This window comes from Canis lupus, chromosome 5, assembly GCF_048164855.1.
Source record: "Canis lupus baileyi chromosome 5, mCanLup2.hap1, whole genome shotgun sequence".
Lineage (NCBI taxonomy): Eukaryota > Metazoa > Chordata > Mammalia > Carnivora > Canidae > Canis > Canis lupus.
The window spans coordinates 66,139,272-66,155,480 of record NC_132842.1 but is presented as its reverse complement, the minus strand read 5'-3'; the positions used below and the strand labels follow the sequence as shown (position 1 = coordinate 66,155,480).

At 55.1% G+C, this 16,209-nt stretch overlaps 1 protein-coding gene across 2 annotated transcripts in view; it reads right to left on the bottom strand.

Moving 5' to 3' along the window:
- ZNF423 (zinc finger protein 423) overlaps positions 1–12,982 on the bottom strand; it is a 334,231-nt gene extending 321,249 nt beyond the window's left edge. Inside the window, exon 1 of one of the 2 annotated variants that reach the window (XM_072827124.1) lies at positions 12,622–12,982. In XM_072827124.1, the coding sequence (XP_072683225.1) occupies positions 12,622–12,661 (40 nt within the window). In that variant the 5' untranslated portion in view covers positions 12,662–12,982. Of the gene's footprint in view, positions 1–8,890; positions 8,973–12,621 lie in introns of those variants that run through there. The other variant, XM_072827126.1, reaches the window with a different exon arrangement.
- Between the last annotated feature and the right edge of the window lie 3,227 nt (positions 12,983–16,209).

The following is a 16,209-nucleotide window of genomic DNA, read 5'->3' as shown; positions in this document are numbered from 1 at the left end:
CAGAGAACCTGCTCCCATGATGTTTGTCAAAACCGCCAAAGCCCAAAGAGCCAAGGACATCACCAGTTGAACTCTCGGACACCTGCAAAGACACCAACATTACAGTCAAGCCCTTGACACTTCTCTTATCTGATGTTCCCCTCAGTGCTCAAAAGGGTCTGGAGCGAGGCAGGACCCAGCTGCCCTGCACAGGATTCCCTAAAGCTGCTTCTTCAGAATTCTCACTCTGTGGACTGTACAAAGTAACAATTGATAAGACCTAACAATATCTTTCTAGCCTTTTTTTAAATACTTATTATTTTGAGCCCAAATGTCTATCAACTAATGAATAGTTAAGCAAAACATGGTATATTTATATTATATAAATAAATATTTATATATTTAATAACATGCTTATAAAATATATAATAACATGTATTATATTATAAATGTATAATATTTATATATTTTATATATTTTTATAATATGAAATCTTGGGGCACCTGGGTGGATCAGCAATTGAATATGTGCCTTTGGCTCAGGGCGTGATCCCGGGGTCCTGCATCGGGATCCCCACAGGGAGCCTGCTTCTCCTTCTGCCTGTCTCTGCCTCTCTCCATGTGTCTCTCATGAATAAATAAATAAAATTTAAAAAAATAAAAAGAATGAAGTCTTGCCATTTGCAACAACATGGCTGGTTCTAGATGGTATTAGGCTAAGTGAAATAAATCAGTCATAAAAAGACAAATACCATATGATTTCCTCATATGTGGAATTTAAAAAACAAAACATAAACACAAAGGAAGAGAAAAAAATGAGAGAGAGAGAGAGAGAGAGAGAGACAGAGAGGCAAACCATAAAATCTTAACTATAGAGAAGAAACTGAAGGTTAGTGGAGTGAGGTGGGTGGGGGGTGGGCTAAATGGGTGACAGGTATTTTTTGTAAGATTGATTTGAGAGAGCGTTAAAGAGCCTTAAATGAGAGCATGCATGCACTCACAGGGGGAGGGGCAAAGGGAAAGAATCTCAAGCAGACTCCCCCCTAAGCACTGGGCCCCTCACTGGGCTCTACGTAGGGCTCAGGCTCAATCTCCCGACCCTGTGATCATGACCTGAGCCAAAATCGAGAGTTGGACACTGAACTGACAGGCATCCCAGAGGATGGGTATTAAGGAGGGCACTCGCTGTCTTGAGCACAGGGTGTCATGAATCACTAAGTTCTATACCTAAAACCAATTTTATCCCATATGTTAACTAACTAGAATTTAAATAAAAATTTGAAATTAAAAAAAAAAACTTTTTATTTATTTGTTTTTTTAAGTAAACTCTACCCCAACACAGGGCTTGAACTCATGACTCGGAGATCAGAGTTGCATGCTCTACCCACTGAGCCAACCAGGCACCCCTAGCCTGTATTTTTTTAAAACCGAAGCTTCTTGGGCAGACCGGGTGGCTCAGCGGTTTAGTGCCGCCTTCAGCCCAGGGCCTGATCCTGGGGACCCACGTTGGGCTCCCTATATGGAGCCTGCTTCTCTGTGTGTGTGTGTCTTTCATGAATAAATAAATAAAATCTTTGGGAAAAAAAATAAAATAAAACCAAAGCTTTTTATGTTTCCCCCTTCTCACGTTCCAGGAATTAAAATCCTAAACCATCTAAGGCAGGTAGCTCAGCCAACCAGTTCCATCCCATTTCATAGACAGGAGAACTGAGGCCCATAGAGGGAGCTGTCCTGCCCAAGATCACAGAACATGTTTCCTCCAACCCACAACTCCCACACTCCAGAGAGAAATAAATCACTCTTGACTCAGGCCTTCAGCCAGAAGGGGATCTTTCCTTTTCATTCTGAGTTATATTTAATTGCCAGGTTCCCTTGCAAACACGTCCCATCTTTTCTCTCCTGCAAACTTCCCACAACTCCATCCTTCACTCCACGTGCTATTCAGGGGCAACAGGTCCCTGAAAGACGGAGGAGGTCTCAAAGGCAACTGAATAAAAGCTGGGCTGCATAGGCCTGGCCAACACCGAACCAGTTCAAAAATGTCCAATCCAAAGCCCCCTGGGCCATGTAGCGGGAAGGGGGGATGGAATAGGGAGTTTATTCAATGAAAAATTTGTTTTGTTTTTGTTTTGAATTAGTACTAGAATTTGCTTAGAATTTTATTGAGAATTTGGTATGAAAGTGTCATATTGCTTTTAGCATTTAAAAGCAATGTTTAGGGATCCCTGGGTGGCGCAGCAGTTTGGCGCCTGCCTTTGGCCCAGGGCGCGATCCTGGAGACCCGGGATCGAATCCCATGTTGGGCTCCCAGGGCATGGAGCCTGCTTCTCCCTCTGCCTGTGTCTCTGCGCCTCTCTCTCTCTCTGTGTGACTATCATAAATAAATAAAAATTAAAAAAAAAATAAAAAAAAATAAAAACAATGTTTTTGCAGGGCACCTGGCTGGCTCAGTCGATTAAGCATCTGCCTTGGGCTCAGGTCGTGGTCCCAGGGTCCTGGGATGGAGCCTCGCATCAGAGTCCCTGCTCAGCGGGGACCCTGTTTCTCCCTCTCCCTCTGCCATTCTCTCTGCTTGTGTCCTCTCATTCTCTCTCTCAAATAAATAAATAAAATCTTTTTAAAAATAAATAATAAAAACGATGTTTTACAATCTAGCCCAATGTGTGGCACACAGCCTTGGATCACCAGTAGCAGCAAGCTCACAGCAGACTGCTGCAACCCACAGTGTAGGTGAGGATGAAGGGAAGAATAGGCACAAGCCATCCCCACCCAACCGCAAGGGGTATGAGGGCCCCCAGTCCTCCAGAATGGGGCATCTCACTTCCTGAACAGGAACAGGGGCTGGAGGAGGTGGAGGGGGCAGATGACCCCAACAAAGATGCTGGGAAAAGGGGCAGGAGTGAGAGGGGGGCGATAAGCCCAAGTCAGATCCTCCTCTCACTCACTCACTTGGAGTACATCTGCTCATTACTCAGTCACTGTCCACTACTCATTCACTCACCCATCCAGTTATTTATCCCCTCAAAGTTTGCACATCTACTCACTCACGTAAGAAATCTTCTATAAACACAAGGACTCGGGAGCTCAGGTCAATGGTGTCTACCAATGAGCATGGGGTCCCAGAAGACCACCAGGTTGACCATATCCCATTTGTGATTTCCTGCCCCTGAATGAGTGGGGCAAGGCAGGCTTTGCCAACTCGCAATAGGGCTGCTCTGGGAACTAAGGATTTGAGTTACTCCCTAAGGCCCCAGGAGACAGAACTAGGACCAAAGCACCCTACATTATGGATTTAAGGGAAAGAAGAACAATGAAACTCAAGCTAAAAATGCATAGAGGTAGTGAGCTCCCTGAGAGTGGAAGTGTGCAAGGGGAGGCTGGATGAAACTAAGGATGCTACAAATATACCCAAGGAGGTCTGAGTGAAGTGACCTCCAGGTGCTTTTTCAACCTGGCACTGGCAGGAGTCCAAGAAGTTCAAAGGCAAAAGGAATGAAAGTCTGAATCTTCCCAACATATGGGCCAGGCCCCTGGCTGGCCACTCTCTCCCTGAGGGGCACACGGCATCTGCAGAGCCGTCCTGGGCACCCAGAACGTGTGCACTGCTCACTGCTCCCTAGAGAGTCCCGCACTCTGCAGCCTCCACCCCAGGCGACAGGAGCCTGCCCCCTCTTTCCATCTCCCCTCCTCTGGGAACCCACTCTCCACCCTCCCCCTCTCCCTGGAGACTCCCTCGACCTGGTGGCTGTCTCTTCTCTCCCCAGGTTCAGACCTGCAGCCCCAGGGGGTAGGGACAAAGCCATTTCTCTGGTTCATGAACTAGAAATATGCTATTTGTTGCTGGTGCCTACAAGGTCCTGCAGCCCCCAGGCCAAGGGGGTACACCCAGCCTGGATGTGGGGGCCACTACCACCCCAGCTCTCTTCCCCAGCCATGCCCTGCTCCCTAACCAAGCCCAGATGGCCATCACTCTGCCTTCAGGCAGGTAAAATTCAGTGCAACAGGAGTTAGGTGAACAGTATGTTTTATTTAATTAGGATCAACAGAAGAGATAAACCTCACAGCAGGATAGGGAATGACAACACTGCAAAAAATAATTCATGCCCAGGTAACGAAAGGACAAATTTCAATTACAGAGAAAACCAGGGGAGAGAAAGGTGCCTGGCATCTCCAAGGAGGAGAACACTACGAGTGTCAGCAATGCCCAGACCCGCGGGCCGGATGGAGGTGGTCGGCCCTCCAGGACTGGAAAGCCAGGCAACTAGGTGGTTCCAGAACTGCCGTCCCTCCCTTTCCTGAAGGATCCAGAGCCGGGGGAGCCAGGGAGGGCTATCTGGGTCCTGGCAGGCAGGTATGGGTGTCGTGAGGATCTGCCCTGCCAGGGCCACCGGACAAATTCACACCCAGCCAGGCCCAAACGAACACTGTCCCCAAGGAGAGAGAACAAATGTTCTAATCGTGACACTGGTCACCAGATCACTCAGCTGCTAAGCATCCCCCTGTGCTGCCCTCTGCCACCAGCCCCGATGAGGCCCCTCATCTCATGCCCTGCCCTATCTCTGGGCACACCAATCTCTTTTCTCACACTAGAGCCAGCTTTCCAGAGTCCCTTCAGCTTCTGAGCCTTCTTCTCCTATCTACCCCAGAAAATTGAGCCCTTGAATTGGGTGGTTTCCTCAGAGGGTGGTGGGCTCAGACCCCACCCCCCCCAACCCACCACTAGCTGGGTGCTGCCTGAAAATGAAAAGTTAATGGTGGTGATGGTTGCACAACAATGTGAACGTACTAATGCCACTGAACCATACACTTAGAAATGGGTTAAGATGGTACATTTTAGGTTATGTATGTCTCATCTCAATTTTCTCTTCAAAAGGGAAAAAAAAAAAGAAGAGCTCTGAGCCCCTCCCCAGACCAGCTGGGTGAGCATCTCTAGCATCTGGGCCTGGGGAAACGCAATTTTTAAACATTTATTTATTTAAGTAATGTCTACACCCAATGTGGGGCTTGAACTCACAATTCTCGAGATTGATCAAGAGTTGCATGGTTTTCTGGCTGAGCCAGCCAGGAGCCCCAGAAATGCGATTTTCACCAGCTTTTCGTTAGGGGGAGGTGACCAACATGCAGCTGACAGTCCACTCTGCAGGAATCCACGCTCTCCCAGAGGATCAAGGCTCCCCTTACCTTTTCTAACATAATGCCATGCCATAATCTCCATAAATACTTCTTGTGCAAATAAGTATTCAAAACGAGGAATGGTCCAAGTTTCACAGCTCAAGGAAAAATTTTATTGACATATTCTCCCTCTAAAACGAGCACACCCACCACACCTTCCTTCTCAGGGCTTGGCCGCATGCACCCCAGACAGGAGAATTTGCACAAGTGGGCTCAGTTTTCTCCCAATCTCTCTCTCTCTCTCTCTCTCTCTCTCTCTCATCCTCTCACCCCGACCATTAGGTGACAGCAGCCCCAGCACCCCCATTAGCCGAGAGGAAAATTGCTGTTAAATTAGTGAGCCCATCTACAGAGCCCCATTTTATATCCCAATTCAGAAGATGGCATGAACATCTGCTTTCACTTCAAGACATTAATTTTCAATTATTGGAGAAAAACAAAATTAGTCCTGACAAATTGCTGGCGAGCATAGGCTCTTGTCTGGTGGTTCATAATAATAACTTCGGGGGCCCACAATTAGTGTCCTCGGACGGAGTTTCCTGATGGGTCCCTGTCATCTGAAGTCAGTGGCAGCATCATCCCCGATCCCTGACCATTCTTAGGAAACTGCCTCTTTGGGGCCAGTTCAGAGAACTAAGGAAGTTAAGTTTTTTTCTTTCTGGAGAAGGCAAGGCTGGGGTAAAGGGGAAGGGAGAGGATGAATATAAAACATCCACCCCGATCATTTTCAGCTTTGGACCTACCAAGCCTTGCTTCCCTTCCACACACATACATGGGAATGCAAATCACTGCCAGGTCCAGGGGCACTCGGTAAATGCATATGTAGACCACCTTAGAATCCCAGTCTCCCCTCTTCAATGGGAGACAGATGGGTGACATGAGTCTCTTAGGAGACCCCTTCCACCTCTGCCATAATGTCATTCGGGTTTTCTAATTCCAGAGCTCAACAGCTCCAGCCTCTCAGATCAGAATGCGTATGAATCTTCTACAACAACACTGTTGCTGGCGTTCCATCAACCCAGGAACCTGGTTCAGCCCAGGTCAGACTCCACTGGAAAAACAAGAAAGAAAACTCTGAATCTGCCAACCGCAAGGGTCCCAAATCCAGAGAACAACCCACTTGATAAGATATTATCAACACTGTAATCTCATTTGATGGGTTTTTTATGTATCTTGGCTGCTGTAGTCACTATATCAATAAGAAGCCACTGAAATGTGAATGAGCAGAAGAATTCGGAGATAATGACGTGGCAATCTTTGAATTTGACTTGTCACAATTGAAACTAGAGTGTGTTTGCCTGGCGAATACGTTCAGACTCTTGTGGGGGTGGGGGGGTGCAGGGGGCCGGAGGCAGGTCAAAAAAGAAAGAAAGAAAGAAAGAAAACAAAACAAAACAACAGCAACAAAGGAAAATTATATCTTTAAGATGAGAATGAAAGACGTTGCTACTTCCAAAGTCAACTCGGTAACTGAGCTCCAACATTGTGTAATTGACTTTGCAAGTAGAACAACAGCAACGTAACAAAGAAAATGTCAGTGTTTTCACAGCACTAATCTATAACGCTGGGAGGCCCTCCCGCTGTCAGCCAGGGCTGACAATACAATAGCTTTCAAAGGGATATTACCATCATGCTTTTATTCCTGACATCAATCAAGACAAAGAGAATCCTTTTCACAAGACATTAAAAATCAAACCTTTGTACAAGAAGATGGGTAAAACAGCATTCTCCTTAAAGACAGCCACACAGAGCAATCAGCTAATTGGCGCTCCTTCAAAGAGGTAAAGTATTTTTATTTACTGAGTGTACAACCCCAATCGTTGGCTGCCACCGATCCTGGCAGGTAAGCTATGAATCAAAACTTTCCATCAGCATTTCCCCCACTCCACTCCACCCTCCCTCTCCCACGGTAGGCAGAGGCAGCTGACAGCGCTGAAAACTTCAATTGGGATACAACCGACCCAGGCTTAATTAGTCCATTTTGGGTGCAAAACTACTCTGATTCCCGACTAACGTGCGCACAAAATGCCCTTGCAAGCTGACAGGAAGCTGCAGAAATTGTCAGATTTGCCAATCCAAGTTTTCCCTGGTTACCCACAGTAATGCGGAGCCCACTAACAATTTTCAAGGTATTCTTCTGTCGCAATTACCCTAGGCCCGCAGATAAGAAAGAAGCCCTGATATCCATGGCAAACGTTTTCAAGACACGAGGCTAATATTCTTTGCAAACACTAGTCTATCATAGACAAGGTCCGCGAAAGGTAAATTCACCTTAGCCTCGACAAAAGGGTTAGTTTATTTTTCTTTAAAGATTTTATTTATTTATTCATGAGAAACACAGAGAGGGAAGAGAGGGAGGCAGAGACACAGGCAGAGGGAGAAGCAGGCTCCATGCAGGGAGCCCGGCATGGGACTCGATCCCGGGTCTCCAGAATCATGCCCCCGGCCAAAAGCAGGCGCCAAACCGCTGAGCCACCCAGGGATCCCCATTCAGTTTAGTTTAAAAAGAGGGGGTGGTGGTGGTGGAGAGGCAGTCAGGAAAGCTAGCCATCTTCTGCTTGCTTACCAACAAAGAGTTTTTGATGACTGTATATCAAAAGTTGGTGCCACCTATAGCACCCTGCAGGTGCAGGAGCAGGGAGTTAAGAGGTGTTCTGGAGGCGGGGATGGGGGCAGGGTGGGGGGGTGTAAGGTGGGGGAGAGGAATCGGACAAGACACTCAATCTCCAGCAGGGGGTCTCTTTGGAACTCAGGGCAAAGGTGTTTTGTGACTTTTCCCTCTGGTACCTAAAAGACCACCTGCCAAAAATATGTGAGTCCGGCCACTCAAAGACAGAGCTGCTGCTCTATAAGCATCTGCAGCAGGGAAGATGTTTTACTTTTCAGAAATAACTGTAAACGCTCTCGGTTTATTTTTTAACTGTTTATTTTTAAACAGTATCTGAACAACAGGTGCTATTCATTCCACAAGCAGAAATGCGAAGAGAGGGAACCGGCCTCAAAACCGCCCTGAAGAATCCTATCCTCCTACCACCACTTCCATCAGCCTTTTTTCCGAGAGCCAGGCAGCCAGCACGCCCCTACCATCAGCCTCAGTGGCAGGTTCCTTTCGTTTACACATCCAAATGAACAGTTAAGAGAAATCAATGCATCTAATTGCCAGACTATTAAATCCTACATCAGGGGAAGAATTCCACAGCCACCAGCTTAAGAGTTGGCTACCGATACAGCAATTATTGCAACTTTCTATTAGACTGAACCGGATCCCCCTTTGGTCTCCAGCTAGCAACACTGTGCTCAAAGATGCTGTACTCCTGCTTCCTCTCTCTGGTTTCTCCCTCCTCGTCTGCTGACACACCGTAGCACACCACAACAGTGCCAGGGCTGGCCGGTTCTACCGAGTTACTTTACCACTGTAAAGTCACCAGCTTTTTGCACTTTTCGTGATGAATGCACGCTGGGCACCTATGGTTAGATGTTTAGCAGGGTCCTCCTGCCACACAGTTATTTTATCGCTAATTAAGTTTTTGCAAGAAAACGGGTCTAAGAATCTAATAAACAGCAATCACTTAGCCATAAAAGATGTTTTCTAGAGTAAGACAGGCTCGTCCAACTGGCTGGAAGTCGGTGACTTGATAGAGGAGGGAGAGGATTAAAAATTAGGATTAAATGTCACTGCTCAATCCACGTAGGAGTTTCCAATAAAGGATCTGTTTTGCCCTTCCTACAAGATCACGTACCTTTAGCCAAACAAATCTCGACAATTTACACTTGTATGTGGTCTCAGCTGAATCAAGAAACCTGTAACCTCAGAACGCCTCTGTTTATTACATCTCAATTATTTCCATGGAAACACAAGCAGTGGCGAACTACTGTTCCCAAGTCCCTAGACCACCAAATTTCTAAGATGGACTTTCTGAGGAGCTGCCGGCTGGCAGGAGAGGAGGACAGAGAAGGGGAGGGGAGCGCAGAGAAGTCACAGGGTGGGGTGGGGGGGGGTATTTTGGGATGCTGACTGGGGTGGGGGGTGCGTGGACACAGCCTGAGTGCTAATTAATATTAAGAACGGTAATTAACAGGCAGTTGCTAGATGGGGAAAATCAACAGTATTAAAATCATTCAAAAGTTTTAAGCTGAGTCTGGGGGAAAAAAGAAGATGTATTAATTTCCGTATACATAAATAAAGAGGCTGTTTCGTGGATCTGAGGAGGCAGCGCGGGTGAAGGGAGACAGGTTACCAAGTCACCTGATATCATCAGCCAAAATAACATCAGTGAGAAGTGATGAGAACAGCCCTGGAGAATGAGGCCAAAATTATCAAAGGAAACAAATCACCTCACAACTGCCACACCACACCACCAGGAGACAGGAAGGGGTAGAATGGTGTAGGGAGGGAAAATCGGTCAGAAAATGTGACTTTTGTAACATTCATGGGGTTTCAGTGTTATTATCATTATTGTTTTTAATCACAAGGCTTTCGAAAACCAATGAGGCTATTCTGTCCCTGTTCTAGTGCCCTGGCCTGTTCCCTATTTGCTGGGTGGCCTCCCTGGGAGCTAGGTTTTCCAAAGAAGGACAAACAGCCAGAGGGGACAGGTGACCCCCCACTCCAGAAGGAAGGTTATGTCGGGGAGTGGAAAATGAGACCCCCCTACCCCCACCCCTCCCCACCCCCACCCCACCACCCCACGCCTGTTTGAGTTTCAAAGTAGCAACACCGGGGCTTTCAAATCACACTTTCAGGGCATCCATTAGAAATTGTTATATTTCTGTCTTTCCTTCCTGCCATGGGCTTTCACATTTCCGAGATCAATTACGAATTACAGTCAAGCGACTCTCACAGCAGAATGCGCGGGCCCGGAGAAGTCTGCAACGCCTCCACGTTAGCCCTGACACACAGCAGTGGAGGCAAAATAAAATAAAATAAAATGTAAAAGCCACCACCGTTCCTTAAGAAGCACCTTCAAGCATCTTTAAAGGTGAAGCCCTTGTCATTTTAAACACCTGGTGTGGAGCTGTCCACGCTCAAGCACACACTTTTGAATATTGTCTGAGAAAGGGGGGAGGCAGTTCTTGAAATGCAATAAATCCATCACCTGCTGAAACTCTTATCTATTCAAATTATCATCTCTCTTAATTCCTCCCTTGATAAGTGGCCGAGTCTCCACCCTATTCACCCCAGTAAACTGAATAAAAGGCAAGATGGTGAGAGCCGAGGGTTGGAGCTGCTTCTGGAAAATGCAAAGAACCACAGGGAGAAACAGAGGATCTCATGCTCCAAGGGCAGAAAGGCGCTGTGTGGTTGATATTTACAATACTTCTCAAAATGCCTCCACTGGTCTGGTTCTCACTTTGCTGTCTTTCCCTCACCAATTAGTTTGAGTTGTTGGCTATACATGCCCGCATATAGATTTAAAGAGAGACACTCATTAAAAATCACGCCAAGGCTCATTTCATGAAAGGCTGAGACCAACTCTTGAGTCTTTCCCGGAGATAACACCGAGTGGTTTTAGAATTAGGTCCGAGCAACTCTGAAACACCCACCCATCTGTTCACTGCAAATTGCTCTACCTTTGCTTTCTGTGTCTCGCCTTCTAAAATAAGGAGGTTTGGAGGCAGGGATTGGGGTGACAGGTAGCTAAGCTTTGCAACTTCCTTTATACAAAAAAACCTGCTCCTATACACAGAGTTCACTCAAGATCAACTGCCTGAATTAAATAAAACTGTTTTCCCAGCCAACAGATCCTGAGTCTACATTTTCTTCGGGGCCACCTTAAGTGGCTCTTGAAAGAGCGAGCAGTGAGCCAGGGAAAGAGAAAAAGAAATCAAATATTATCTCAAGTCACAGAGCCCCTTCTATTCAGCAAAAGGACAAACATCTATCTACCATCTGCCAGTCCCCTGTTTGGGATTCTTCTGGTTTCCTTGCGCCTGGATCAAGAACATCCTTGGGATCCCCAATTCTGCGGGGCAGGCCAGGTTATCCCAGACTGGGATGTCTGCCCCGGTGAGGGGAACAAGACCAACTTCTCTCAAGGAAAAAGGACGAAAGGGAGCAGCTGCCTTGCGAGAGTTTGGACGGAGTTGGTCTGCTTCTAAGATGACAGGGACAGTCTCTGCTCAGCCAGGCGCCCTGGAATCTGCTGGGACTTTAGGAGGAAGGCAATGGCGGGTGTCTCAGGACCCTCCTTGCCAGATTCAGTCCCAGACTTTCCAGCCAGGAGCAAGGCTGGCAGGAAGGGAGCGGGGCCCCAGCGCCTTCCCGCGCAGGCCTCCAGGAAATGAACTTTTCAGAGCAGAACTGGGCTCGGGCCAGAGGTCATCAGGGGAGTTGGGAGAGGACAAGAGCCTCGGGACTCTTGGCTCCAGAGACCTAGCAGCTCTCATCCTGCCCCTCCTCTGTCATCTCTCAGCTCGACGGTCCGGCCGGGCACCCACCCGAGGCGCTGGAATCGGGACAAAGCAGCAGGCGAGGCCTGAAGAGGCCAGTCTGCGGGGAGCGGAGGGCAGGGGAGGGGCTCCGTCGCCTGCGCGGCCTCTCCCTGGGGCCTCTGCTCTCCAGGGGCCCGCTGGAGCCGGGGGCCCGGGATGGAAATAGAAAGCAAAGCAGAGGAGGCGGGGGGCGGGGGGCGGGGGGGCGCAGGCGGTCTGTGTGTTGTGCGTCCCCCCTCACGTGTGCACCCCGGGGCCCGGCGCAGGGAGCCGGCTCGGTGTCGGGGCCGTGAGGGCTCGGGCTGGGTCCCCAGCGCCCTCCACCGCGGCGCGCGCGCAGCGGCCGCAGCGCTCCCCCGGGGACCCGCGTCCTGCCGGCGCTGCGCAGACAATGAACTCCTGGCGGAGGCTCCCGGCCCGGCTGGCCTCGGCGCAGGAGGCAGGAAGTGCGGGGGCCCGGGCCGGGGACAGGGAGGGGGCGCCCGGCGGCCGGGGCGCGCGCAGGCTCTGCCCGCCGCCTTCGGCCTCGGCGTCCCGGGGCGGCAAGGCCCGCGGCCCGGCGGGGGCGGCCTCGGAGCTGCGGGCCTCGCGCGGGCCGTCCCCGCCGCCCCTTCCTTCCTCCCGCGCCCGCCCGCCGCCGCCGAGATTCGCAATCCCCGCCAAGTCGGGCCCGCACCCCTTGATTGGCCACGCGGGCCCGGGGCCCGCACGGCGGGAGCGGCCAGAGCCCCTCGGCGGCGCCCCAGGCCCGGGCCCCCCGCGGGCGGCGGCGCGGAGCCCCGGGAGGGTCCGGGCGGGGGGGGGGTCCGCCGCGCCCCCCCCGCCGCCGCCGCCGCCGCCTCGCGCTCCCGCTGCCTCCTCCTCCTCCCCCTCCGCCTCCGCCTCCGCCTCCGCCTCCTCCTCCGCCGCCGCCTCCTCCTCCTCTCGGCTCGCTCGCGCGGTCCCCGGCCGCCCGCCCGCTCGCCGGTCCCTCCTCCCTCGCTCCCGCCCTCCCCGCCCGCTCGCCTGCTCGCGCCTCCGCCGGGCCTCGCTCGCTCACCTTTCACCGAGCGCGGCTTCGCCTGCTTCCGCCTGGACATGTCCGGGGCTCCCGGCGCTCCGTCGCCCTCCGCGGCCGGCTCCCCCCGCCGCCCCCCGCCGCTCCGGGCTGCCCTTCTCCCCCTTCGCCGCCGCCTGCCTCTCGGAAACTTTTTTTTTTGCAGCCGGGTCGGCGGCTGCGGGGAGCGGATCGTAGGTCCGGGGCGGCCTCCCTGGGGGGGACGGCCCGGGCCGGCCGAGGCCGCTCGGGGGCGGGGGGAGGCCCGGGGGCCGCGCCGGGGCCCTGCCTGTTGCAATGCGGCAGCCGGGGGCTCTCGGTCCCAGCGGCGGTCCCAGCGGCGCGGGGAGTCCGGAGGCCACTCGGCCGAGCCGAGTTATGCAAAAAAAAAAAAAAAAAAGCCGCCCCCCTCCTCCTCCCCACCCCCCGCCGGCCCCCGGCCCCTGCGGCCCCCTCCCTCCCTCCCCCACCCCACCGCCACCCTCACCCTCCTCCTCCTTCTCCTCCTCCGCCCCTTGCCGGATTTTTGTGCAAAGTTTGCAGGCGTCCGGCCACGCAGCCCGGTGCGGAGCTCACAATGAACCCATCTGAGGAGGGGGGACGGGGCTGGAGTCGAGGGGGTCTCGGGGGGGTTGGAGACCGGGAGGCGGTCGGGAGCGCGGAAGCTCAGCACCCCCCGGAAAAAAAAAAAAGAAGCCTTCAAATTCTCCCCTGCCGCACAAAAAAATAATAAATATTAATGGCTAAAAAATGCCCAAACGCCTGGTTTGGAGATTATGATGGATGGGGAGGGGTGTCCCTCAACTCAGCCTACTTGGGGGGGGGGGGCTCGAAACGGCCGCAGTGGCTCGGAAGCCGCAGCTCGGGGCCCCTGGCTCACGCCCCCTTCTCTGGCTCTCGGCTCGGTCCGGCGCCGGCCCCCCGGAGGAGGAAGGGGCGCGCGGGGGCGCTCAGGCGGCGGCGGGCAGGCGCGCCCGTGCCCCGGGCATCGCTCAGCCCGTGCGCCGGGCCGCCGCTGCCTGCCCTCGGGCTGCGGAGCTCAGCGCGCGGCGCGCAGCCGATCCCCAGGCCGGTGCCAAGTCGCCGGCCCCGCTAGCTGCCTCCATGGGCCAGGGGCTCGGAGAGGGGGGAGGCGGCGGCCGCGGCGGCGGAGGAGGACGAGCAGGCGGCGGCCGGGCTCCCGTCCTCCCGGGCAGCGGCGGCGGCGGCGGCGGCGGCGGCGGCGGCTGCGCCCCGGCTCCTCCGCGCTCCAGCCGGCGCCGGCCCGCCCGCCAGCCTCCCTTGCGCTCCTGTCTTCTTTGTGGTCGCTGGCTCTCCTCCTCCCGATCCGGCTGCTGGGGCTGCACTGCAGAGACACATAATAAAGCCAGGCTTGGCTGGAAATGTAGCCGGGTCCCAGCAGGAGGATGTGAGGAGCGGAGTCCCGGCGGGGGAGCGCTCTGATCCCGTGGGGCGCCCCGCACTGCTCCGGCTCGGATCAGACGGAGAGAGGGCCAACAGCACCGAGCGATGGACAGCGCTGGAAATACAGCTCCGGCCGCCCGCAAAACCCGGACCGCGGCGGCGGCGGCGGCGGCAGGCACGGCGCGGGCGCGGGCACCGCACCGGCACGCGGGGCCCCGACTTGGGCGCCCGCGGCACCCGGGGCGGGAGGAGGGAACTGACACAGGGCCCACGCGTGCTGCCAAGATGAATTAGCATCACAAACTGCAAAAAGAAGGGGGGGGCCCCACTGGGGTGAATTGCCCTAGCACGGCCACTTCCGCAAATTATGCCCCACGCACATGAATTATCTGCGAACTCGGCTTTTCCCTCGTGGACTCTGCCCACCGGTCGGTGTTTGGAGACCATCCCTGCCCCCCATCTGCAAACTCTCCCACCACGGAGCTAACTCTTTTCGCTCCTCCACACCTGCATTTGTAAGGATGGTGCGTCTGGGTGCGCATTTCTTAGTCAAGACAATAAAAGGAACATCTTCGCCCCCAAAACGTTGCAGTAGCACTGCCTTCCCCCCCCCCCCCGCGCTTGACAAAAGAAACCTGCTCCCGCTTTCCCCCAAAGTTTTGCCCCAGCCACCAGGGGGCGCCTCGCGTCCCTGCGACTCCTGAGCCAACGGAGGCTCGGCCTCAGAGCCCGCCCGGGAAGCGCTCAGACGCAGGAAGAGCCCTGGGCAGGCGACTCCCCGAAACCGTCCCTCTGAAGCCTCCCCCTCCCCCACCCGCGGCAGGCGGCCGGGTCCAGGGTGGGGGAGAGGCCCCGACCCCGCCCCCCTCCCGGGCGAGTGGCGCCACCTTGGGCCGGCGCGCCCCGGAGCTGGGAGAGCGCAGCGGGCGCGCGGCGCGGCGCTGGGGGTTATCAATCTCGCGGATCGATAAGTTGCCACTTGGAGAGGGGAGGACTGTGTCCCCTCGGAGACGAGTTACCCAGGGCAACCTTTCAGGGAAAAACCCGCTGCCCGCCGAGCGCCGCGCGGGGGCTGGCCGGGCAGAGGCGCCCGCCCCAAGCAGGGCGCCTGCGCCCCGCCGCTCCCCAGCCCGCCCGCCGGCCCGGCCCGCGCCCCGCTCGGCTCGCTCCGCGGACCCGCCCGGCCTGCGGGCTCCGACCCCTCGCTGCGCCGACTGCGGAGGTCGAGGCCACCCCCGACCCCCGCACCCCGCACCCCCGCACCCCGCGGCTGGGGAGCGCGGGCCGGCGGGTGCGGGGAAGGCCTGAGGCTTGCGGGGGGGCTGGGACGGGGGGAGGCCAGGCTGTCGCGCTCAAGGCCGCCTCCGAGGGACAGTCGGGGGGCCGGCGAAACGCGACGCCGAGGCGGACACCTCGACCCCGGGAGGCGGCGGGGATCCCCAGAGGGGCCAGGGGCCGGACAGAGATGTCCCCTGACTGAGACCCAGGCCCCAGCCCCCGCCCCCGCAGTTGGCGCTGCCCACACCACCACCCCGGGCCGCCGCCCCCCACCCCCCACCCCCCCCGGCGCTGCTGTCCCGGAGCGTGCAACGTCTTGGCCTTCCCGGAGGGCGGTGGGAGCCGCCCCTCGCAGCTCGGGCACGGCCGCGAGGGCGGGGAGGGGGTGCCAAGGGCCAAGGCGAGGGCAGAGGCCGCGAGGCGCCTGGGAAGGAGCCAGGAGGGAGGGGCCGAGCGAGCAGCTCCCCCACCCCCGCCGGCGCCTGGGATCGAGGCCCGCGGAGAGAGGCTGACAGGCGGCAGATGGCACACGCTGGGGGAGGGGGGCGGCTGGCCTCGGCTCCGGGGTGCCCCCGCCGCGGGCTGCCTCTCCTCGGGGGAGGGGGCGGAGAACAGCCCCCGGCTCGCCCGCCCCGGCCCTCTGGGGGGCCGAAGCCTCGCGGATCTCGCCCAGCCGGGAGCCGGAGAGAAGGGGACGGACAAAAGGAGCGCGGTGGGGAAGGGGTGTGCTGGAGGGGAGGAGGGGTCAGCGGGGGGTGGTGGGAGACCCGCGGGGCCGCCTTTTCTCCACCCTCCGGGAACGGCGGAAGCCCCCGAGGCCAGAGGTGGGGTAACAGGATGGGGGGCGGGCGGCAGCGGATTCCCAGCGAATCCACCAGGGCCCGGGTCCTGGAGAAGAGCACAAAGTTT